Below are 25,503 nucleotides of genomic sequence, written 5' to 3' on the forward strand. Positions count from 1 at the left end.
CACAATCATGCACGCGTCCACCAGCCACTGGCTCTCAGCGGCTTCGGAGCATACACACATACGCAATGAAGATGGGACATACACTCAAAAAGGCATTTGACTGACTGTGACTGGAAACCTAGCGATCCCCACACCTTTGACTGAAACAGAAGGTATGTGGGGCAATCATTAAAGTATAAAAAGTTTTTATTGTGATAAATACTGGGATGTTTTGCTTATGAAAAACATGTTAGTGATGCAATGTGCATCTCTAACAAGAAATTGGGGGCAGTTTAATAGCAAAAAAGGACATGACCGGTTCCCTGTAAGAAATAATACCACATAAAAATTAAAAATAGGGAATGACTGGAAAAACATTGAAATATAAAGTTAGAAGGTTCCGTTGGTTTCTTCACATTCTTGTGCCACTTTCCCTGCACAGTAAGTAAAATACTGTCATTAGCATTAAAGCTGCTAAAACACTGATTTTTTTTCCCTAAAGTTTTAAGTGTCCTCAAGTGTTTCTGTGAAGGCTATCCTAAGGTAACAACAGGTGAATTTGGAAAATTATCAAGCTAAGGCTTAGACTACCCGTATACAAAGTACATTCCTAACATTCCTAATGCATACACGACTGAAGGCACTTGAATGCCATAATTCACAGACGCTACAAAGTCTAGAGGCCCTGAAGTTATTTCTGAGTTTCATCTATAGAATATCTCACCCATCTGTTGTCTTTAACAAGAATTGGATCTTTCAAGAACAGTAACCAAACAAATGATAGTTCAGCACCAAGGACAGCTCCTTCTCTTAGAAAATACTAACATATTGCACATGTACATTACTTTGGTAAAGTAAAGCCATGCTTTGTTTTTTTTTGTCTGTAACCAAAGTTTAATAAAACACTTCTAAAATATTAAAGTATATGCCTGCGTCTTTCTTTTGCCTCTTGCTTAATTTTTTTTAGATAATGTACATTTTACAAACCTACTGCTAAAGTTTTACAAAATCACAATGTATACTTAATGATTGAGGAACAGACTGAAATCATTACAATCATTCAAGGTAATAATTTATCTGTATAGATCAGAAAACCCAAATAATATTTTAAAAACCATAGACTGCAGGCTTATGTCATGCAGGGTGTGGGAAAGACTAAGTGCAACACAGAGGGAAGAGGGAAAGGGAGCCCAGACTCTTGGGAAAGGGGGGAGTGGAGACCTCCTAGTCTGGTCTAGTGTCGCCCTGTCTCAACTACTGTCATTATATTGGCTCCTCACCAATCGCCGCACGCGTGCCTTGCCCTGACTTTCCCTGGCGAATGGCTAAGGCTAGGGAAGGGAAGAGATGAGCACTAGTCGATCTCCACTAAACTCTATAGACAACAAGGATAGACAAATAGGGGGGGATTTCTTAGCTTTAGATGACTCCAGCCAAATGCGCACATGGCCTCAAGCTCTAGAAAGGACAAAGTACTACTCTTGCTAAAGCCTCACAAGTAGTAATGAATATCGCCGACACCTCCCTCTCAGACACACCAGGTATTTATATGCTCAGGCCAGGGAGCTAATTAGCCAGAGGGAGGTAGCTGCTGGGTCCTAGAGACAGCCAGTCTCTAAGAAGATGCCTGTAATGCCAAATGAAGAGGTCTCCTGCAACCAACTGCAGGGTGACAGTCTGTCACCTTTGACACACCCGTGACAGATTAACTTAAAGAGGTTGTCCACTACTTTTTTATTGATGACCTATCCTTAAGTCTGCTTGGCTGGGGTCCGACACCCAGCACCCCCTGCGGTCAGCTGTGACAGGTGTTGGTGATGGTGGTTGCCAGCCACAAATACTCACTTGCAGAGCCGGAAGTCTTCTGGTAGTGGCCGCGACAGGGAAATACACATTTGTCTGCTATTGATTTGAATAGGAGGCCGATGTGCAGTACAAAGCCTCGGTCACTCTCAGAAGATGGACAGCTTCGCAAGGGAGTATTTCTGACCTGCGCCACCATCGCACCAATAGCAGCTGATTGACAGGGGTGGCGGACCCTGGCCGATCAGACATGGATGACCAATCCTAAGGATAGGTCATCAATGAAAAAGTAGAGGACAACCTCTTTAAGAGCATATTATGGGTCTAAGTTGCATAGATGCATAATACATTATTCATAGCCTTTTGTGAGCCCATACTGTTTGTCAGGGGTGGACATACCATTGGTGCAACCTGTGTAGTTGCACTACCCAAGAGGTAAAGGGGTCCACTTCCACCTTTAAAGCAGCAAACCATTTGTGTTACAGACACATTATTGAACTGCAAATGACCTATATGTTCTTGCACAGGGGCCCTCTTCTGTCTATGTCCGCCCCTGCTATATCTAAGTAAATTTCTATGAACCTACAGTTTACTAAGAAAAATGTGTCATAACCCATTGCATGCCATATTACAGGTATTACATTCTTCTCTAGAATCACTGCATATAGAGAAAACACTATTTCTCGTGGTACATTAACGGACCACTTTGGTGTATTTTTTTATTTCAGCACCAGAGTGGTATCATTAATGTCTGTTCCCTATGTGTAGTAAAATTCTTACTGGTCACTGTCTTCAGCTGTTTATGGCATTTCTTCAATCTACATAACCAGAGTTCGGACCTGCTGAATTGCTCCAGTATTTGCTGGGTGGACCAGAAGTCACTTCTTAATTTAAGTTTATGAGACTTAGAACAAGTCTCTCATAGACTTACATTGAAAACTGGTGACCGTTTGGCTGTGACTTTCGGTCAGTCAGGAGCTGTGGTCACAAGATGGCAGAGAGGGACTAGAGTGGCACTGGCACCAGTAGAAGGCGGAAACTGTAAGTATTTTACCACACACAGGGAACAGCCATTAGTGATACCACTCCAGTCGTGAAAAAAAAGAAACCCTGTAGTGGTTACTTTAAGTAATAACTCCATAATAAGGCTTTGCCTTCTGCATGAGCTCTTCTTCATTGTTAAATACTCAATGAACTGTAATATTATCCAATAAATAGACAACTAAGAAATGTGGTAAACAAGGATTAATATATTTATGATCATACCTACACATTTGTATGTTTTTTTTGTTTTTCTTATTATTCGTTTTATAACTGTTCACGTTCAAGATTAATTTTGGATTCACCATACTTAAGTGATTCACTTTCTTAAAATATTTTCTTATTCTTTTTCATTGTTTTTATTTTTAAAGAATGCAGTACTTGCTTTTTACACCAGATGTCATTGTCTCTCTTGTTGTCTATGGAAAGAATTTATCTGATGTCTAGATCCTAAAATGCATCCACTATAATTTTTAGGTGGTATTATAAATGACTAACCTCCTCACCCTCCTGAACCCACAGTATGTCAATATATTATCCTAATATATATGAGAATAAAAGCTGTAATACCAATTACTACCATCATGCAAAATATCATTTTGCTCACATTAGCTCCGCTTAAATGTGGTGTAAAAAAATTTAAATATTGCTCATCTGCATAAAGTTCTACGAGATAATTGGGAAGTAATAAATGATTCTTTCTTGGATCAATAAACGCCGGGGCTTGAAAGTATGTGAACACTTCAGAATTTTCTTTATTTCTGCAATTTCATCTTAAGCTATATCAATTTCCCACCCCTCCCCCAAGACCCAAACGTAGATAAATATAACAAAATCAAACAAATGAGTCAAAAATATTAGACTTTATAATTTTTTAAATGAACAAAGTGATCCAATAGTACACATCTGTGAGGGCAAAAGTATGAGAACCTTTAGGATTATCAGATAATTTGAGGGTGAAATCAGTCAGATGTTTTCAATCAATGAGATGACAATCTGGTGTGACTAAGCGACCTGTTTGATTTAGAAAATCATGTATCTATCAAAGGCTGATGTTCATAACACACATTTGTGGAAGTGAGTCACGGGAAAAACAAAGGAAATTTTTGAGGAGCTTAGAAGAAGAGTTGTTATTGATCACGCTGGAAAAAGTGGTCAACCAACAAAGATCACTCAAAGACAAAGATATATAATAGTCTGCCAGGTCGCAAAGGAACCCAAGGTAACTCTAAGCAACTAGGGGTCTCTGTCACATTAGTTAATGTTAATGTTTATGGCTCCTCCATCAGGAGGACACTGAACAAAAATGGTGTGCACAATAGGATTGCAAGAAGAAAACCACTCCAAAAAGAACATTGCATCTGTGAAGTGGTAGCAGTATTATGGTTTGGGCCTGTTCTGCTGCATTTGAGTCAGAACGCCTTTCCATCGTTGATGGAACAATGAATCCTGAATTATACTCGAAAATTCAAAAGTAAAAGGTCAGGAGACCTGTCCATGAGCTGAAGGACAAAGTGAGTCATGCCGTAAGGCAACTACTGCACCGACATAGGAGGCGAGTATAAGTGTTTTTTCATTCAGATCGAGAAGTGGTTGTCCTAGTAGTGGACAACCCCTTTAATCATTTAGATGCCTTTGTCATTCACTGATGGCAGCATTTTAATAGAGTGATGATGTGTGCACTCACTGGTTCCCATCAGCCCCTCTGCAATGCTATGACTTGGAAAGGCTCTATGGTTAGCATCTTGGTACTTCTGTAAAACCCACTATATAGTACTTTAGTATTGTAGTAAATAGTATGAGTAATCAAGTGATTGCTGGTTCAAGTCTCATAAAAGGACTAAAAAATAAAGTAATAACTGAAAAAAATATATAAAAAAATAATATATATATATATATATATACAGTGGGGAAAATAAGTATTTGATAAGCTGCTGATTTTGCAAGTTTTCCCACCTACAAAGAATGGAGAGGTCTGTAATTATTATCGTAGGTATACTTCACCTGTGAGAGACAGAATCTAAAAATAAAACCAAAAAATCACATTGTATGATTTTTACATAATTAATTTTCATTTTGCGCTACCTGTATAAAAGACACCTGTCCACACACTCAATCACACTCCAATCTCTCCACCATGACCAAGACCAAAGAGCTGTCTAAGGACACCAGGGACAAAATTGTAGACCTGCACAAGGCTGGGATGGGTTACAAGACAATAGGCAAGCAGCTTGGTGAGAAGGCAACAACTGTTGGCACAATTATTATAAAATGGAAGAAACACAAGATGACTGTCAATCTTCCTCGGTCTGGGGCTCCTTACAAGATCTCGCCATGTGGGGTAAGGAGGTTCTGAGAAAGGTCTGGAATCAGCCCAGAACTACACAGGAGGACCTGGTCAATGATTTGAAGAGAGCTGGGACCACAGCCTCAAATATTACCGTTGGTAACACACTACATTGTCATGGATTAAAATCCTGCAGGACACGCAAGGTCCCACTGCTCATACCAGCACATGTCCAGGCCCATTTGAAGTTTGCTTATGACCATCTGGATGATCCAGAAGAGGAATGGGAGAAGGTCATGTGATCAGATGAGACCAAAATAGAACTTTTTGGTATCAACTCCACTCGCCATGTTTGGAGAAGTATGAGTACAACCCCAAGAAAACTGTCCCAACCGTGAAGCATGGTGGGGGAAACATCATACTTTGGGGATGCTTTCTGCAAAGGGGACAGGACGACAGCACCGCATTGAAGGGAGGACGAATGGGGTCATGTATTGTGAGATTTGGCAAACAACCTCCTTCCCTCAGTAATAGCATATAGGATTGGTTGTGGCTGGGTCTTCCAGCATGACAATGACCCAAAACATACAGCCAGGGCAACTATGGAGTGGCTCCATAAGAAGCATTTCAAGGTCCTGGAGTGGCCTAGCCAGTCTCCGGACCTGAATCCAATAGAAAATCTTTGGAGGGAGCTGAAATTCAATGTTGCCCAGCGACAGCCCCGGAACCTGAAAGATCTGGATAAGATCTGTATGGAGGAGTGCATCAAAATCCCTGCTACAGTTCTTGCAAACTTGGTCAAGAACTACGGGAAACGTCTGACCTCTGTAATTGCAAACAAATGTTTCTGTACCAAATATTAAGTTCTATTTTTCTATTGTATTAAATACTTATTTCATGCAATAAAATGCAAATTAATTATGTAAAAATCATAGAATGTGATTTTCTGTTTTTTATTTTTAGATTCTGTCTTTCACAGTTGAAGTGTACCAAAGATAAAGATTACAGACCTCTCCATTCTTTGTAGGTGGGAAAACTTGTAAAAACAGCAGTTTATCAAATACTATTTTTCCCCACTGTATATATAAAAGTTTATATCATGCCACTTTTCAAAAATTAAACAATGTAAAATAAACCATATTTGATATTCTTGAATCTGAAAAAGTCTGATTTATCAAAATAAAATAACTGAATGAATTTGTTATACCAAGTGCTGGGCTTGAAGGGATATTATATGATTTCTATCCATGAATCCATGTACTAAGCATTGCACAGTGTATCAGGGTTTTTTGAAGTGTCCCTTTTAGCTATACTTAGATTAGATGTAAAGAAACCAAATATTTAATAACTACTTTGCCAGAGGCCATCATCAGTATTACTCTATTGATGATCCCTCCATAGTGTGGATGGATTCTAAAGAACAGCGAGCCTGTAATGATGTCCAACTGCACATTATGGCTTTTCCCTGCTCTTTGCATTGGTGAATGCTAGAAATGGCCTATGTATTCTATTGCCAATGACTAGGAAATCAGCCATGGAGAATTTGATTTCTCCTATTATAAAGCTGTTACCACCCATTATGAGACCGACTCAGGTAATAATAAATAGTAAAATTAGGGAATGTCTGAGCGCAAATCTTTATTATACTCTAAAAGGTTCACTTTACATCAACCTGAGCTTTATCTCCTTAATGACCACCAATATACTTTTTACCGACCTGAGAAATAAGAGAATGGCATCCCCATTGGGAAAAAATGCAGTGGGTGTCAGCTGTATATTATAGCTAACACTCTCCTGCCATGATCAGTGTTTAACCCCCTAGATGCTTCTGGCAACAGCGGAATCTATAAAGTTAGCAGAGAGAGAAGGCTCCCTTTTTAACTCCATCAGCACCCCAAGATTCTAACTGTCTGGTCCCCATTGTTACTATGGCAATCTGAGGCCAACTAATACTCCAGGGTTTGTCAGTTATTTATTTCTATATTTATTAATTAGATAACAGAGGTAATTTATTCATAGCGTACATTAAAAATTGTTTTGTTAAATTACTTTTTACTTTTTTTTAGTCCTCTTTGGGGACTAGAACCTGCGAATGTTTGAATGATTGCACAATATATTGCATGTTCAGGTCTTTTATATAGTATTAGTTAGAGATGAACGAATCAATTTAAGGTAAATTGGGTTCATCTTCAATTTGTCAAAAAATTCTGATTCTCAAAAATCACATTTTTTTCTGATTCTCTTCCTGCAAATCCAACAACATGGCGGCCTACTGACTCACTGCCATTTTGCTGATTTGTAGAGGGCCAGGAAAGGGGTGAAAAAAAAAACAGTACTCATCTTGTCTCTCATCTGTCCCACTGCTGCAGATGAGTCTGGTCCTCTCTCCAACCTCTTCTTTACGGTCTCACGACTTCTGATGGTGAGTAGGCCTCTGATGTCACGACACACGTCCTGATGTCATGACATCACAACGTGCGTCACCTGAGGCCCAATCAGCATTAGAACAGGGTGAGGATAGAGGAAGAGTATGTTGCTTGCTGTGGAGAAATAAATGAGAGGAAGCAGGGAGGTGTGTAAAGGACCGAATAGTAGGATGGGGCGACGAGGTGAGTATTATTTATTTATTTATTTTTTACCCTATGTTTATTATGTCCTGGTGTTGGGAGAGACACTAGAACACCAAGGAGCATACTCCATTCTCATCAGATAAGTTTGATGCAAATTGAATTTTCTGGCCAAATTTGAGTGAACTACCAGATTAAAATTTTGACAGTAAAGACAATTCACGGTTTGGGCTGCGCTAAACAAAATAAAGATCCTGGATCCAATAATATAAAGAATATGTTTTTAATCCACAACACGTTTCAACATCGGAATGGCATCTTTCTCAAGTGTAAAATCCAACTGTACAGTGCAAATAGGAGTTATGTAAAGTGATGAAAGTGGTGAAATCAAGAGAGAAAAGAGAAAAAGAAAACAAGATGGAAGTGGAGCTAGAACGCTATTGTAGAAATGAAGGAGAAGAAAGAGCAGAAAAAAATAAGACTAATCTTGTAGAGCTACAAGATAGGAAAGTTTCAGTTAGATAAAGGCAAAAATTGAGAAGGCAGAAGAGAAGAGGGTGGGGAGGTGAAGGATAAGGAAAAGTAGTAAGAAATTGTATCCAACGTATAGGGCAGCATGATTAGCACTGCCGCCTTGCAGCGCTGGAGTCCTGGGTTCAAATCCCACCAAGGACAACATCTGCAAGGAGTTTGTATCTTCTCCCTGTTTTGGCGTGGGTTTTCCCCGGGTTCTCCGGGTGAGCCCCAATGGGGACTGTGCCAATAATGTCTGGAAATTGTCTGAATTGTAAAGTGCTGCGGAATATGTTGGCGCTATATAAATAAAAAGATTATTATTATTGTGTGATGGAAGGAATAAGTGTGTGAACTCTGCAATCAGCAAGTTCAATGCAGAAGGACAGAAAAATAGCAATAGATGAGGAAAAGTTTAGTTTTATGGAAAAGAGGTGAGTAGAGTGGTGAGAAAATGAAATTGTCTGAAAATGAAAAAAGGGAAGATGACAATAGGGGTGGATATCGAGAAAAATGGAATCGAAAAAGAAAAAAATTGGGTGCACTAAATGGTGCTTTGAAAAATGGTAAAGAATAAACAATTGTGGAATAAAAAACAATTCTTTAAATTATTGGATCAAGGATCTTTATTTCGGTGGGCACAGCCCAAACTGTGAATTATCTTTTCCTTCAAGCTCCCTGGTGGAGATCATCCCCAGCCACGGGGCAGCAGCAGCCTACACTACCGGCTCAGGTGAGCACATTAACTGGATGTATTTTATCTTTTTATAAAGATATCACTCTATGGTCTGGTGTGCTGTTACCCCATAGTATTTATCAGATTCAAATTTTGTCAAATTCGTTCACCACTACTATTAATTTTTGCAATAGTTTTAAGGATTAACAATGACAATATACAGTATATTTATGATACTTTCTGTAGTGTATTTATTTTCTTGGTGGCTCTGGGGATTTAATATTTCGTTTGGACATATATTTTTGGGGTGACTAATAGGTATCATGCAACAGACAATAAATATATTTTTTCACAACAGATATGTACACAAACTTACCTTCTTAACAATAATTTAGGATGATTCTTGCTTTCCAAATTTTTATCTATAAGATCAGAGAGCAGTTGTTTCAACACATCCGTGGCATATTCTAATTTGCTCTGCAACACGGTCATAATGAGGGAAGCCACATTGCCTCTATCACGCATGGAAAAGCTGCGCTGAGACTCAAGAGTCCGAATAAAGGAGAGTAAGTAAACTTTGTTGTTAATCATCTGGGCAAAAAGCTTCAAACCTTTTTCTACACGTTCCTGTCTGTAGCCAGGGACCTGTGGAAAAATAAACAATCAGATAACAGTGGGTCTATTGAATATAGAATGTAACAGTGAAGATTAGATTTGTTTGCCTATTCTGTAGACTAGCATGTATGGTGGTACTAATTTACCTACCTGCCAGCTAAAAGATAAGAAGACCTCTCACTTCTCCTGATGTTTCTGTTTTAGTAAATACGTTTAACTACCACAAAATAACTAGAGCAACTTTTCTTACAACTCTGCATTCTATCATTTCTCTGTAATTCCTCTTGGAATTACCAATTACCAATAAATCTTCTCTTGTCAATAGGGTTAAACACATCAAGACCACTGACAGTTCGTCTTTAAAATCTTCCAATAGTGAATGCTCACTGTACAAGAGAGTCTTATAAGGATCCCATTCATATTTTCACCAATTTTTTCAGGTTGAACTGGACACATTATGTAATAGTGGCTGCAGAGTGGAATAAGACTTTGATTTGATGAAAGATCGTCTTTAAGCTGTGGAACCATCATTTTCTATACCTTTGTACTTTTACACTTAAAGAAGTTCTTCACTGCTTTTACATTGATGCCCCATCCATAGGATAGAGCATCAATGTCTGATTGGCTGGGGTCCCGCACCTGGCACCCCCGCTGATCAGCTGTTATTGGTGCCGGCGGCAAGGGTCGCTTGCCGGAAGTACTTACTTGTGGAACTTGGCCGTTTAGCTGTAGTGGCTAATGCAGGGTACTACACATCCGCCTTCTATTCAATTCAATGGGCCGTCGCGGGCACCGATAACAGCTGATCGGCAGGGGTGCCGGGTGCGGGACCCTGGCCGATCAGACATTGATGCATTATCCTACGGATGGGGCATCAATGTTAAAGTAGTGGGCAACCTCTTTAAATGTACTATTTTTAAGATCACTGAAAAGTTTAAATGGTATGCACCTTGTTCATCTCCAGGTGCTGGGTCTTAAAATTCTGGACCTAAAGCTAGACATAGGTGTCAATTAATAAATGAAGCTAATAAACTGCCTTATCTAATGCAAGACATCAACTTTTAAGTTTGTTTTTAAGTGTTTTATATCTCTAAGAGAACAGAATGACTCCCTGTTTAAGAATTAACTTCAAGGCATAAAACTGTGTATGCCACTGATAAATAAATAGTGGAATAAATAGTGGCTTTACCTTCTTCTGTAGCATACTTCCAAAGATTTATTCCAATACCCATAGATAAGGCCATGTTCACATGCTCAGTATTTGGTCACTATTTTCCATCAGTAGTTGTAAGCCAAAGCCAGGAGTGGGTGATAAATACAGAAGTGGTGACGTGTTTCTATTATATTTTTCCTCTGATTGATCCTCTCCTGGTTTCGGTGTTTACTGATGTAAAATACTGGCCAAATACTGAAAGTGTGAACGTGGCCTAGCAGCTAACAATTTTGGATGCTACTAGCTAACTTAAGCCAGCAGATTTTTTAAAGAAAGAGCAACTGTTTGAGTTGGATATTCAAAGGTTTTTGACTAACTTTGGTGATAAAACCAACCAAGATCTCATTACGAAAGAATAGAATTTAATAAATTGCACTAAAGCACCAATAAAACACAGGCTGTTATTACTTTTCATACTTTATGGGGAGGGGTGGTTTTAGCAAACTGTCACAATGTATACAAAAATGTTTTCAAAATATATAAATGTAATTTTTGGCTGTAAGCCTGGATAACACACTTCATCTTGATGCAATTCCTTTGGGAAGCAGACTTAGACTCATTTACTACAAGTTAGTGTTAGGAAGCAAATCAAATGAATACAGTATCCTCTTGATAAATTACACTTTATTTCATATGACTCTTTTTATTCTGTTCTAATATATTCTAAAAAGCTAATTACAGAAAGTCTGCCAAAACCACCTAACTTAGTGAGGATGTAATAAAGGCAGGGTTATTTGTTTATCAGAGGTTACTTTCTGTGCAGTACAAGTCTGCGGTAAGCTGGTGTAATTAGAAAATAGACAAAAATTGAGTGGGCTGCATAACCTGTCTACATTGTAAGTAGCAGAGGAACTTTTTTCCAACAATTAACTTCAAAAGACATTCTTTCCAGGGAAGTGTTCTTGTTTGTACTAATTACTGTGAGGCAATTAGCAGGAGACTGTAACAAAATAATTTCCATTAGAGTTGTTCTGTACTATTTATAAATATTTTCCAGTGACATTCTTTTTTTACAAACCCATTATAGATTTATTGGCATTCATGATATAAGCATCCAAAATGTTGTATTTGACCATTTGAATCTCCTGATTTGCCTGAAAAATGGGACATTTGATATATTAAATTAGTGCTCCCACAATGTAAGCCTATGGAGCTTCATATTGACGTTCCATAGGCTTACGTTGTAAAAGCAACTTTCCGTACACACATAGACCCCAGTGTGGTCCGGTGAGTGGGAATAGAAGTCATGTGAACTAGAGGAGGACCAAAGCGGTGCTGGAAACTGGGGAAGATGAGGACTGGTGAGTATATTACAGCACTTACATGTATACTTAAACAGGTGTAGGCAATAAAAAGTTTTGTGGGAGTGCTTCTTTAATGTATATTTACACACATTTCAAAACTTTTGTGAAGGGCTTCTGAATTAGCTGTATCACATTGCATGGTGCTTCTTGAAATCAATGGACTGCCTATGTAATGGACAAACCAGGTTCTTCTTCTCAAGAGCTGTTCTCTATAACAGATTTGGCTCTGGCTAAAGAGATTAATAAAGTTATTTTTGTAGGAATTATAATACTTTTGCAACATGATGGAGCAATCTAAAATGATTACAAAATTGTAGAAAATTATAAACCAGAGCCAAACACTTATGGTCAGAGCTCCTGTATGTACAAATTACCATCAAGAAAGCATATTTGTATTTTGAATATGGTTGTATTGTGTATTTTACTACTGCTTCCCATATCGTAGCTGGCAGAGTCGATATTAGAAACTGATAGGGGACACAAGAAAGCACATTGCAATAGTGTTTAATGAATAGCAGTCCATATTTATTAGCATGCTAGGAAGGTCAATTCGACACTAATGTGATTCCCTATGATATTATGGTAGTAGATTACATATTAGATATTGTCACTTCGTTATAAGTATCTGGCAACTTCAATTCTATAATATACCAGAGAAGACCCAGAGCTTAAAGGGAACCTGTCAGATCCCCCATGCCCTCCAATCCAGCAGCATTGACATACAATACAGACCAAAAGTTTGGACACACCTTCTCATTTAAAGATTTTTCTGTATTTTCATGACTATGAAAATTGTACATTCACACTGAAGGCATCAAAACTATGAATTAACACATGTGGAATTATATACTTAACAAAAAAGTGTGAAACAACTGAAAATATGTCTTATATTCTAGGTTCTTCAAAGTAGCCACCTTTTGCTTTGATGACTGCTTTGCACACTCTTGGCATTCTCTTGATGAGCTTCAAGAGGTAGTCACCGGAAATGGTTTTCACTTCACAGGTGTGCCCTGTCAGGTTTAATAAGTGGGATTTCTTGCCTTATAAATGGGGTTGGGACCATCAGTAGTGTTGTGAAGAAGTCAGGTGGATACACAGCTGGTAGTCCTACTGAATAGACTGTTAGAATTTATATTATGGCAAGAAAAAAGCAACTAAGTAAAGAAAAACGAGTGGCCATCATTACTTTAAGAAATGAAGGTCAGTCAGTCCGAAAAATTGGGAAAACTTTGAAAGTGTCCCCAAGTGCAGTTGTAAAAACTATCAAGCGCTACAAAGAAATTGGCTTACATGAGGACCGCTCCAGAAAAGGAAGACCAAGAGTCACCTCTGCTTCTGAGGATAAGTTTATCCGAGTCACCAGCCTCAGAAATCGCAGGTTAACAGCAGCTCAGATTAGAGACCAGGTCAATGCCACACAGAGTTCTAGCAGCAGACACATCTCTTCAACAACTGTGAAGAGGAGACTTTGTGCAGCAGGCCTTCATGAAAAAATAACTGCTAGGAAACCACTGCTAAGGACAGGCAACAAGCAGAAGAGACTTGTTTGGGCTAAAGAACACAAGGAATGGACATTAGACCAGTGGAAATCTGTGCTTTGGTCTGATGAGCCCAAATTTGAGATCTTTGGTTCCAATCACCGTGTCTTTGTGTGACGCAGAAAAGGTGAACGGATGGACTCTACATGCCTGGTTCCCACCGTGAAGCATGGAGGAGGAGGTGTGATGGTATGGGGGTGCTTTGCTGGTGACACTGTTGGGGATTTATTCAAAATTGAAGGCATACTGAACCAGCATGGCTACCACAGCATCTTGCAGCGGCATGCTATTCCATCCGGTTTGCGTTTAGTTGGACCATCATTTATTTTTCAACAGGACAATGACCCAAAACACACCTCCAGGCTGTGTAAGGGCTATTTGACCAAGAAGGAGAGTGATGGGGTGCTACGCCAGAAGACCTGGCCTCCACAGTCACCAGACCTGAACCCAATCGAGATGGTTTGGGGTGAGCTGTACCGCAGAGTGAAGGCAAAAGGGCCAACAAGTGCAAAGCATCTCTGGGAAATCCTTCAAGATTGTTGGAAGACCATTTCCGGTGACTAACTCTTGAAGCTCATCAAGAGAATGCCAAGAGTGTGCAAAGCAGTCATCAAAGCAAAAGGTGGCTACTTTGAAGAACCTAGAATATAAGACATATTTTCAGTTGTTTCACACTTTTTTATTAAGTATATAATTCCACATGTGTTAATTCATAGTTTTGATGCCTTCAGTGTGAATGTACAATTTTCAAAGTCATGAAAATACAGAAAAATCTTTAAATGAGAAGGTGTGTCCAAACTTTTGGTCTGTACTGTACATATGACTAAATTCCCTGCCTAACCAACCTTGTATAATGTTATTCAGTTTAATGTTTAAAAAAAACATTTATAAGGTTCGCTTTTCCTATGCCAATGAGGTGTTAGTCGCCCCAGACTAGTCAGCCCTCTTTTCATGTTATCACGCCCCTGTGGGTGTGATAACATAATTTGCTTGAGCTGGCGTCATTTTAAGCTCATGAAAATCTCGCGCATGTGCGCCGCTCATTCTGGCAGCATCACTGCACCTCTGTAGTTGGGTGTACACTTCCCAGCTTCAGAGGCACACTGTGCATGATCAGAGGTTCAGAATATTGCTCTTCTGAACATCCAATTTTTGCCTACTAATTTTTGGCTATAAGCTATATCTTAATTAGAGTTGCTACATCAAACTGTTATATTGTCAGATAGATCTGCACTTAGTATGGTGGAAATATAAAAAGTTACAATTTTTAACATTACTGAACAAAGATTAACTTTCCTCAATTTATCCTCTCAGGTCACTGATAATAGTTTTATATTTAGTGGATTTATATACATTGTGGGATTGCATACATTACATACTACTGCCTTTCAACAGTATGGTACAGATGTAGCTTTTGTTAAACTAATATACTGTATAAGAAAGATATTTACAAAGCAGAAAGTTAATTCTTAACACTGAAAGAAGCAAAATACATTGACTTTGTAAAGGTAGGTGTCAATGTATATTTTTATGCACTGGTATATTTTTCTGCATCGTAACATCTTTGTCATTTTTAAGAGGTTTACCACTGCTGGACAACTCCAGATCAATCAATTATGGACTCCAATTAAAATAAAAACAGTGGAAATTCACTTTCTACAGTGGCGTCATTCCAGCAATGTCATTACTGCTGTTCCCGAAGGGTGACATGACATGGTTGTGTCACGTGCCTGCTCCGGCCAATGAGTGGCCACTTTTTGGCTGCAGCTCATCTATATTTAATCAGGGTGGACGTCCACTCTGACATAACAGTAAAGGCTGCAGCCATACAATGGCCACTTATTGGTGCAGCAGGCACGTGACACAACAATGTCATGCCACACTTCGGGAACATCAGTGACGACGTTGCTGGTACGGCGCCATTGTGGGAGGTGGGTATAGATTGTGTTTATTTTATTTGAAGTAATTAAGCTAGGGCTGTCTATTAGTGGAAAAGCCATTTAAAAAATACTATACCTGAAAGTTCTCAGAAGCAAATACCCTTGGAGGGCCATGAGGGTCAATATAATTTACCTTGATTGCTACGTGTTATCTGTGTTGAGCATCCGATTCAGAAGAGCATACAGCATTTTCTTATAATTTTTTGTCCGCATTTATTCACATCGACATAAGAGGACATTACAGAAATCATCACAAGTTAAAACATATATTTATATTTCTAATTAATATTTGTAATGACATTTGTAGCTAAAATTTATGTTTATGTAAGTGAAAGTACCTCTAAGTCCCTCAATACAGGATGATCTTCAATGCCAGGAAACAACACTCTCATAGTATAGGTACGATAGTCTAAGAAAGGAATACCAGCTCCATCCAGATCACTTGTAAGCTCATGGATATCTGTCTGTAGCTCAGCGAAAGCTAAAATACAAGAAAAAACTTATTGTAGGATAGTAATAGATAACTACTAAGATCCCTTTTATCACACTTGTACATAGCTAGTCATACATGAATTGATGTACATGGGACATTTTACAGCACCACAGATAAATTAGATATTAAATATCAAACCCACTCTGCTACATCTGCGTTTCCACAGAGTCAAATAATTAGAAAAGCTATAATGTAACTAATAGGAAAAAATGGATAGCAATAAGAAAGCATATTTTTCAGAAAATGAGTTGATGACACTGTATTAGGTAATTATAATCAAGCGAAAGGAAAAGATTCACCTACAATAAGTTCAATATAGCAGCACACAACATTATGAAAAGCCTGGGGGGGTATATAATTCATTACAGATTCATTATTAATTATTAAAATAAAGTAATTTTCAATTGCCCATGGTTAGATCACAGATATGACATTGGAATTTAGCTAAATGTTTCAGATATAAAAGAAGAATAAAATGCTATTGGCATAAAATGAAATAAAAAATAAAAATTAACTGATAGAGTGAGAGGAATCTTGAGAAAGGAGATCCAGTGAGAGTTGGAAAGATGACACTGGAAGGAAAGACAGATAGAAAGTGAGAAAGAGAGAGGTAGGATAAAGAAAAATAAAGCGACCAGCACAGAATGACAAAAAGAGAGACAGAACACGAGCAGGAAGTGTGAAAAAATACACAAAATCCTAGGTTTAACACTTTAACCTTCACAGTGTCCATAAAGCCACGGAAAGCCTTCCCTGTCTCCCCGACACCGGGTTGCCATGGCAACACATTATTGCCAGCTTTACTCTCGCTAATAACATTGAAAATAAAATTGAAAACAGGTTGTGGAATAATAATAAAATACTTCTAGGTGAAACACTTAAAGGTCGTCACATTGAACCCATTTTGAAAATATGTATTTGTTAAGCATTTTAGTTACATGTTTCAGAGAAACTAATTCAACATGTTCCTTGACTCCAATAACGCACAATATCCAATCAGACTCACTGCTCCGACATGTTTAGAGCTAATAAAGAGTGAGGGAATTAAAGAATAGTATGGAATTGTAGACTTTATTTTATGGAGGTGATTAAACTCTGATAAGGCTGTTAGAATGCTTACAGCTGGGCACTCAGCCTTTTATAAAGCTGGGGCGAGTTACTAAGGTCAGTATTCAATATACACCAACATAGTGAAGTCTTCAACACACCAATGTGTTCCAAAGAATAGAGATGATTATGGGTATTATTTTACTCTTTAATGAAATGTCCATCTTATCAATGCACATTGAAGCCCCAAATTAAAAATTAATATTCCATTCAAATAACATAAGAACTGCCATTGTAGAGAAGATTTCATTGCATTTTGCGATTTCATTGCTTTTTTTAAGCTAAATCTTGAATTTTTCGTGAAGCTAAACTTCACTTTGCTGCTTGACACAAACTTTATTATGGCTCTGTGCAACCTTGTAGAAGTCTAGAAGAAGTAGCAAGCTCCCATTGATGTTGCATTAAAAGTATTCTTTCTTGCCTATAAGGCACAAACATTTCTCTCTGACAGTACTGTACATAGGTGCCACACAGAATGTCAATTTTTCCATACTATAGAGCTGTAGAAACTTTATGTCTCCATAAATCTCCAAGCAATTGCTATGCATAAGTCTCAAATGGATACTTTTTTTTTAAGTAGAGTCAACATGATTTTTTTTATTTATTCAGCTAATTCACCGTGAGTCTCAATCCAAGTAAAGAATTTATGTAATCTGTAATTCAATCAAGCCAACATCGTAGACCACCCTATTATGTACAGGGTGGGCTATTTATATGGATACACCTAAATAAAATGGGAATAGTTGGTGATATTAACTTCCTGTTTGTGGCACATTATTATATGGGAGGAGGAAAACTTTTCCAGATGGGTGGTGACAATGGTGGCCATTTTGAAGCTAGCCATTTTGGATCCAACTTTATTTTTTTCAATGGGAAGAGGGTCAAGTGACACATCAAACTTATTGAGAATTTCATAAGAAAAACAATGGTGTGCTTGGTTTTAACGTAACTTTATTCTTTCATGAGTTATTTACAAGTTTCTCTTTGTTTACAGCCATTGATATGTCACAGAGGTTAACACGTGAGGAGCGCATAGAAATTGTGTTGTTGTCTGGTGAACGCAGTACCACGGTCATTGCAGCAGATTTCAATGCAAGACACCCTACGAGACCACCCATCTCCCATGCTACAGTTAGCAAACTGCTTGCCAAATTTCGTGAAACAGGTTCAGTGTTGGATTTGCCAAAATGTGGATGCAAGAAAACTGTCACTAATGAAGAAACATAAGTGGCTGTCCTAGCTTCATTCAGCAAGAGCCCACAGCGTAGCACTCGCCGCATGTCACTGGAGAGTGGCATCAGTCGAACATCCCTTCGGCGAATATTAGCTACTCACAAATGGCACCCTTACAAAATCCAGCTGCTGCAGCATCTCAACGAGGATGACCCAGATCGGCGCACTGAATTTGTAGAATGGGCAAAACAAAAATTGGAACAGTACCCTCAGTTTACACAAAACATTATGCTCAGTGATGAGGCAAAATTTTTTGTGAATGGTGAAGTTAACAAACAAAACCACCACTATTGGTCTGACACTAACCCACAGTGGATAGATCCCTCCAAGACTGTTGGAACACAAAAGTTGATTATATGGTGTTGCATATGGGGTACAAAGATAGTGGGGCCATTCTTCGTCAATGGAAACCTCAATGCCATTGGATATCTGAAATTGCTACATGATGACATGCCCTCTTTATGCACTGAAAATGGCATGTTCTCTGAGTTTTTCCAACAAGATGGTGCACCACCACATTATTGGTGTCAGGTCCGAGCATTCCTACATGAACAGTTTCCTGGAAAGTGGATTGGTTGCCATGGGCCACTTGAATGGCCACCAAGGTCTCCCGATCTGACCCCCTTAGACTTTTACCTTTGGAGTCATCTGAAGGCAATTGTCTATGCTGTGAAAATATGAGATGTGTAGCATCTGAAACAATGGATACTGGAAGCCTGTGCTAGCATTTCTTCTGCAGTGTTGCTATCAGTGTGTCAAGAGTGGGAGAAGAGGGTTGCATTGACAATCCAACACAATGGGCAGCACTTTGAACACATTTTATAAGTGGTCTTAAACTTGTAAATAACTCATGAAAGAATACAGTTACATTAAAACCAAGCACACCATTGTTTTTCTTATGAAACTCTCAATAAGTTTGATGTATCACAAGACCCTCTTCCCATTGAAAAAAATAAAGTTGGATCTAAAATGGCCGACTTCAAAATGGCCGCCATGGTCACCACCCATCTGAAAAAGTTTTGCCCCTCCAATATACTAATGTGCCACAAACAGGAAGTTAATATCACCAACCATTCCCATTTTATTTAGGTGTATCCATATAAATGGCCCACCCTGTATAACCCCCAATTCCAAAAAAGTGTGGACACTATGTAAAATGTAAAAAAAAAGAATGCAGTGATTAGGAAACACCTTATAGCCATATTATATTCATATAAGAAAATAGAACACATAAAAGCTGAAAGTTAGACATTTCTCCATTGCATTTGAAAAAAAACTCAATTAGAAACTGATGGTAGCAACATATCTCAAAAAAGTTGGAATAGGGTTAACAAAAGGCTGGAAAAGTAAGTATTACTAATGAAAAGTAGCTAAAGGGACAATTTTCAACTAAGCATATTACAGGCAGAGACTCTCAGAAGCAAAGATGATCAGAGGTTCACCAATCTGTGAACAACCGCATCTAAAAATTGTGGAATAATTTCAGAAAAATGCTTCTCACAGTAAAATTGCAAAGACTTTAAATATCCCACCATCTACAGTACATAATATCATCAAAAAAATCAGAGATTCTAAAGAAACCCATGTGCAAAAGGGACAAGGCCAATGATCAATATTGTAGGATTGTGATCTACAGGCTTTCAGGTGGCACTACATTATAAGTAGGCTTGATTCGGTCATGCAAATCATTGTATGGGCTCAGGAATATCTCCAGAAATCATTTTCTGTGAATACAGTTTGCAGTACAATCCACAAACGAAGGCTAAAGCTCAATCAAGCAAAGAAGAAGCCATATATCACCACAATCCAGAAATGATGAGGTCTTCACTGGGCCAAAGCTCATTTAAAATGGAATGAGGCAAGATATAAAACTGTTGTGTGGTCGGATGATTTAAAATTTTAAATTCTTTATGGCAGCCAAGGATATAGAGTTGGGAGGACTCTAGAGAAGAAAGACCATACAACTTGTTATCAGCGCATAGCTCAGAAGTGTGCATCTCTGATGGTAAGAGGATGCATTAGTTCCTATAGCATGGGCAGTTTACATATCTTGAAAGGCACGCTCAATGCTGAACATAACATAGAGGTTTTAGAACAAAATAGGCTCACATCCAGACAACGTCTATTTCAGGGAAGGCCTTGTATATTTCAAAAAGACAATACTAAACCACATACTACATCCATCACAACAGCATGGCCTGACAGAAGGAGCGTTCGGGTCATGAACTGGCCTCCTGCAACACAGACCTTTCACTAAAAGAAAACATTTGGCATGTTATGAAATGAAAAATCCAGTATAAAAGACCCAGGACTGTTAGGCAGCTAGAATCCTACATCAGATTAAAATGGAACAACATTCCCTTGCGAAAACTCACTTCAAAGACAATTACAGACTGTTTTTTAAAAAATGGTATGCTACATAATGGTAGACATGGACAGCTAAGATCTCCAACAAAGATGCTCTTGATCATATAAACCCAGAGATGTCCCTGGAAGGCATTAGTACCAGTCAGAAACTGACCTATTTTGGACATGTGATGAGGGCAAATAAACTAGTAAGGGAAATACTACTTGAAATAGTCAGTGGTAAAAGGAATCAGGGGAGACCAGAGGCCCAATGGCTGTATACCATCAATAAAGACATTGGATTGACCATCAAGCAATTGGAAGAAGCTGTGGAAAACAGGGAAGCAAGGTGAGAAACAGCCTATGAAGTATCCAAGGGTGGGATACAACTAAACAGATATAATCAGATAAGAAATTTTGAAATCACAGCATTCCTGTGTTTTTTATATTTTACATAGTATCCCATCTTTTTTTGTGATTGAGGTTGTATCTAAATAGATACTCTATATAGAATTAAAAACAGAGAGGCACTTACTGGACAATTCTTATCTATGGGCATTTGAAGGAAGCGACTTTACAAAGTACCACCTGGTTGTCGATGTTATGTTCTGCTACCAAAGCTAAGGAAAGAGAGGAGATCTGTCCCTACTATAGGACTCAGCTGAATCCCTACGATGTAACAGGGAACCTGATCCTGCGATCAGACCTGCTAAAGTCCTAATCTAGTCTGTACGGAGACCTATAGATGTGGGGAGGGAATCCCTACAAGTACTAAGGACTGGGAGGAATATGGGACACCTCCTAACAGAAATAGTAGCAGACAGACGAACAAACAAAATAGATAGAACATAGAGGTCCGTAGACCAAGCAAACTAACAGAGTTAGATACAGAGCACAGGCTAGCTAGAAAGTAGATATACAATGAAGTCCAGCAAAGCCAGAAGGGCGGAGCAGGATTAAATAGGCCAACAAGGTCATGTGACCAGCAAAGGAAAAAAAAACTAACAGCAAGGTTCTAACAGTACCCCCCCTTCTAAGAGGATCCTCCGGATCCCCTAGGACCAGGCTTATCAGGAAATCTCCTGTGAAACGCTCTGATAAGTCTGGACGCGGAAACATCATCTGACCTCACCCAAGAGTTATCCTCGGGTCCGAAACCTTTCCAGGCCACAAGATACTGCAAACTACCTCTATACCGTCTAGAGTCAAGGATGCGAGAAATTTCATATTCCCCGTCCTCCACCACCGGAGGAACAGAGGCAGAGGCGTCACCATCCGACACAACAGCTTTTTTTAACAGAGAGACATGAAAGACCGGATTAATTCTCCAGGAGGTAGGAACCTCCAACCTAACAGCAGATTGGTTGACAACCTGAAGCACCTTAAAGGGCCCTACAAACTTGGGACCCAATTTCTTAGAAGGAATCCTCAACCGCAGATTCCTAGAGGACAACCAAACCATGTCACCAACAGCGAACAAAACCTCCTGTCGTTTCCTATCAAAGTAGTCTTTAGATTTTCTGTTGGCCTCCTGAAGATTACCACGCACATCCGTCCAAACTCTTTCCAAATCACCGGAAAAATTCTCCTCCTCAGGCACGGCAGATCCCAACTTGGAGAACGACCCAAACGACGGATGTCTCCCAGAACAACAAAAAAAAGGCGAACAACCAGCAGAAGAAGATGTATGATTGTTCAGAGCAAATTCGGCAAGTGGCAGAAACTCAGACCACCCCTCTTGATTGTCTGCCACAAAACAACGCAAGAACTGCTCAACATCCTGGTTTTTCCTTTCTGTCTGGCCATTAGATTCAGGATGATATCCGGACGAAAACGACAAATGAATTCCCAACCTGTCACAAAAGGCACGCCAAAAACGAGCCACGAACTGAGGACCCCTATCAGAAACAATGTCAGTAGGAACGCCATGAAGTCTGACAATTTCCTTGACAAAGGCCTTAGCGAGAGTTTTAGCGCAGGGCAGTTTGACGAAGGGAACCAAGTGACACATCTTGCTAAAACGGTCCACGACCACCCAGATGACAGTAAAACCCTCAGAGGGGGGAAGGTCAGTTATAAAGTCCATAGCCAAATGTGTCCAAGGAGCACTGGGGACCTCCAAAGGACAAAGCAACCCCGCAGCAGGAGTATGTGAGGACTTAGATCTAGCACATATAGTACATTGGCGCACCCACTTAATGACTTCCTTCTGCCATCCAGGCCACCAAAAACTGCGACCCACCAGTCTCTTGGTCTCAGAGATTCCGGGATGACCTGCCAACCGAGATTCGTGACACTCAACAAACAAATATCTCCTAAAGGTCCCAGGCACAAACAACCTCCCATGAGGAGTGTTAGATGGGGCATTCTCCTGAGCTTTAAGAATCTCATCTTCCAAAACGGAGTCTAAAGCAGCTATCACAACACCTTCTTGTAAAATGTTCTCCTCTTTCTCACCACCGACTATGGGAGAAAAACTGCGAGACAAGGCATCCGCCTTAACATTCTTAGTACCAGGGATGTAAGTAACGGAGAAATTAAACCGCGAGAAAAACAGTGCCCACCTAGCCTGACGGGCATTCAGGCGCTTGGCAGCATCAAGATATATCAGATTTTTATGATCCGTAAGAACCTGAACGGGAAATTCCGCACCTTCCAAGAAGTGGCGCCAGTGTTCAAATGCGAGTTTAATAGCCAATAATTCCCGATTACCAATATCGTAATTCAGTTCAGTCTCCGAAAAATTTTTTGAAAAAAAGGCACAGGGATGTAATCCATCCCCGTTATCCTGAGACAATACTGCGCCAACCCCCACAGAGGAAGCATCAACCTCAACCAAAAACGGCCTAGTAACATCAGGCTGCATAAGGATGGGAGCAGAGGTGAACCTCTCCTTGAGATACACAAAAGCTTCAATGGCCTCAGAAGACCACTGAACCGCATCAGCACCTTTCCTGGTGAGATCAGTCAGAGGTTTGACAATACTAGAAAAATTTTTTATGAATTTTCTATAGTAATTGGCGAAACCCAAAAACCTCTGTATCGATTTCAAACCAATAGGCCTAGGCCATTCCTGCACAGCCTGAACCTTAACCGGATCCATCTCAAAACCTTTGCTGGAGATAATGTAGCCCAAAAAACTAATTCTCTGTACAGCGAACTCACATTTCTCCAGCTTAGCAAAAAGCGAATTGTCCATTAATAACTGTAATACCTCACGCACGCTCCGCCAATGAGACTCCAGATCTGGCGAATAAATCAAAATGTCATCCAAATACACAACCACATTTTTACCGATCAAAGGTCTAAGGATGTCATTAATCAGATTCTGAAAAAATGCAGGAGCATTAGTAAGACCAAAAGGCATAACCAGATTCTCAAAATGACCCACAGGAGTGTTAAAAGCAGTCTTCCATTCATCACCCTCCTTCATGCGCAACAGATTGTATGCCCCCTTAAGGTCAATTTTAGAGAACCACTTGGCCCCCAATAACTGGTTAAACAGATCAAGAATCAATGGCAGTGGGTAAGGATTGCGTACCGTAATTTTGTTAATCTCACGAAAATCCAGACAAGGACGTAAACCGCCGTCCTTTTTTTTTACAAAAAAAAAATCCAACCGCCACAGGAGACTTAGAGGGCCTAATGTGACCGGCGGCCAAGCTTGTCTGTATGTATTCCTCCAAAGCCTTCCTCTCAGGAATAGTAAGGTTAAATAAACGACTCTTAGGAAGAGTCGCTCCAGGGACAAATTCAATAGAACAATCATAGTCTCTATGGGGAGGCAAAACCTGCGATTCTTTCTCAGAAAAAACTCTCCAAAAATCCTGAATAGGAACAGGCAATTCTCCCCTATCCAAAGCTGCAATACGCCCGTTACAACACTTGTCATAACATTTATGGCTCCAGGATTTAATTTCACTGGTAGACCAATCCAGTACAGGATTGTGAAATTTTAACCAGGGCAAACCCAATATTACTGGAGAAGGCAAGTTATTCAACACTACCAAATCCAATTTCTCATGGTGAACACCATTAATAGTGAGAGGAAATTCACTGACCTTGAGAGTAATATTCTTCAAAGGGGAGCCATCCACAGAAACCACAGCAATGGGGGATGATAAAGGTTCAGGTTTTAAATTGAGTTTTTCCACGAATCCCCCATCAATTACATTCAGTGTAGACCCGCAATCAACAAACACCCGAAATTCCATCAATTTTTCCTGAGCAATCGTGGAAGCAGCTAAAAATATACCCTTGGAATTTAAACAGGCAATACGGGCGTGACTGACCATTTTTTTTTCTTTCTTCATACGAAGCTCACAGCCTTTAATCAAATGACCAGATTTTCCGCAATAGAAACACAAGCCTTCCGAAAAACGACGGTCTTTTTCTTGAGAGCGAGGTGCCACCGATCCAATCTCCATCGGTTCACCACTGTTAATACACACATTATCATAACCAGAAACTGACATAGCAGAGGATTTGCTCTCATTAACCCTAGCACGCAGTCTTCTATCCACCCGTATAGCTAATTGCATAGCCTGTTGCAAATCCTCAGGTGTAGGATAAGCAATTAGCAGGTCTTTAACCCTTTCACTGAGCCCAGCAAGAAATAGACTTTTCAGAGCAGAATCGTTCCACCCTGTTTGAGTGGACCAACGACGAAAATGTGTACAATATTTTTCCACATTACCCGATCCTTGTTTTAAACGTCTCAACTCAGTCTCAGCTGATGCGACACGGTCAGGATCATCATATAATAGTCCCAAAGCAGAAAAAAAACTATCCACTGATCTGAAGCATGAATCACTAGGTTGCAAAGAAAAGGCCCACTCCTGAGGCTCT

General features: G+C 39.4%; 1 protein-coding gene across 1 annotated transcript in view; it reads right to left on the reverse strand.

Moving 5' to 3' along the window:
• PLXNA4 (plexin A4) overlaps window positions 1-25,503 on the reverse strand; it is a 1,035,275-nt gene that overhangs the window by 147,335 nt on the left and 862,437 nt on the right. The window contains exons 21-22 of the mRNA XM_073652480.1: window positions 15,815-15,957; window positions 9,243-9,511 (exon numbers count right to left, since the gene is read on the reverse strand). Of these exons, the coding sequence (XP_073508581.1) occupies window positions 9,243-9,511; window positions 15,815-15,957 (412 nt within the window). The remainder of the gene's footprint in view (window positions 1-9,242; window positions 9,512-15,814; window positions 15,958-25,503) is intronic.

This window comes from Phyllobates terribilis, unplaced genomic scaffold (genome assembly GCF_046119375.1).
Source record: "Phyllobates terribilis strain yellow unplaced genomic scaffold, ASM4611937v1 Scaffold_11__3_contigs__length_659146591, whole genome shotgun sequence".
Lineage (NCBI taxonomy): Eukaryota > Metazoa > Chordata > Amphibia > Anura > Dendrobatidae > Phyllobates > Phyllobates terribilis.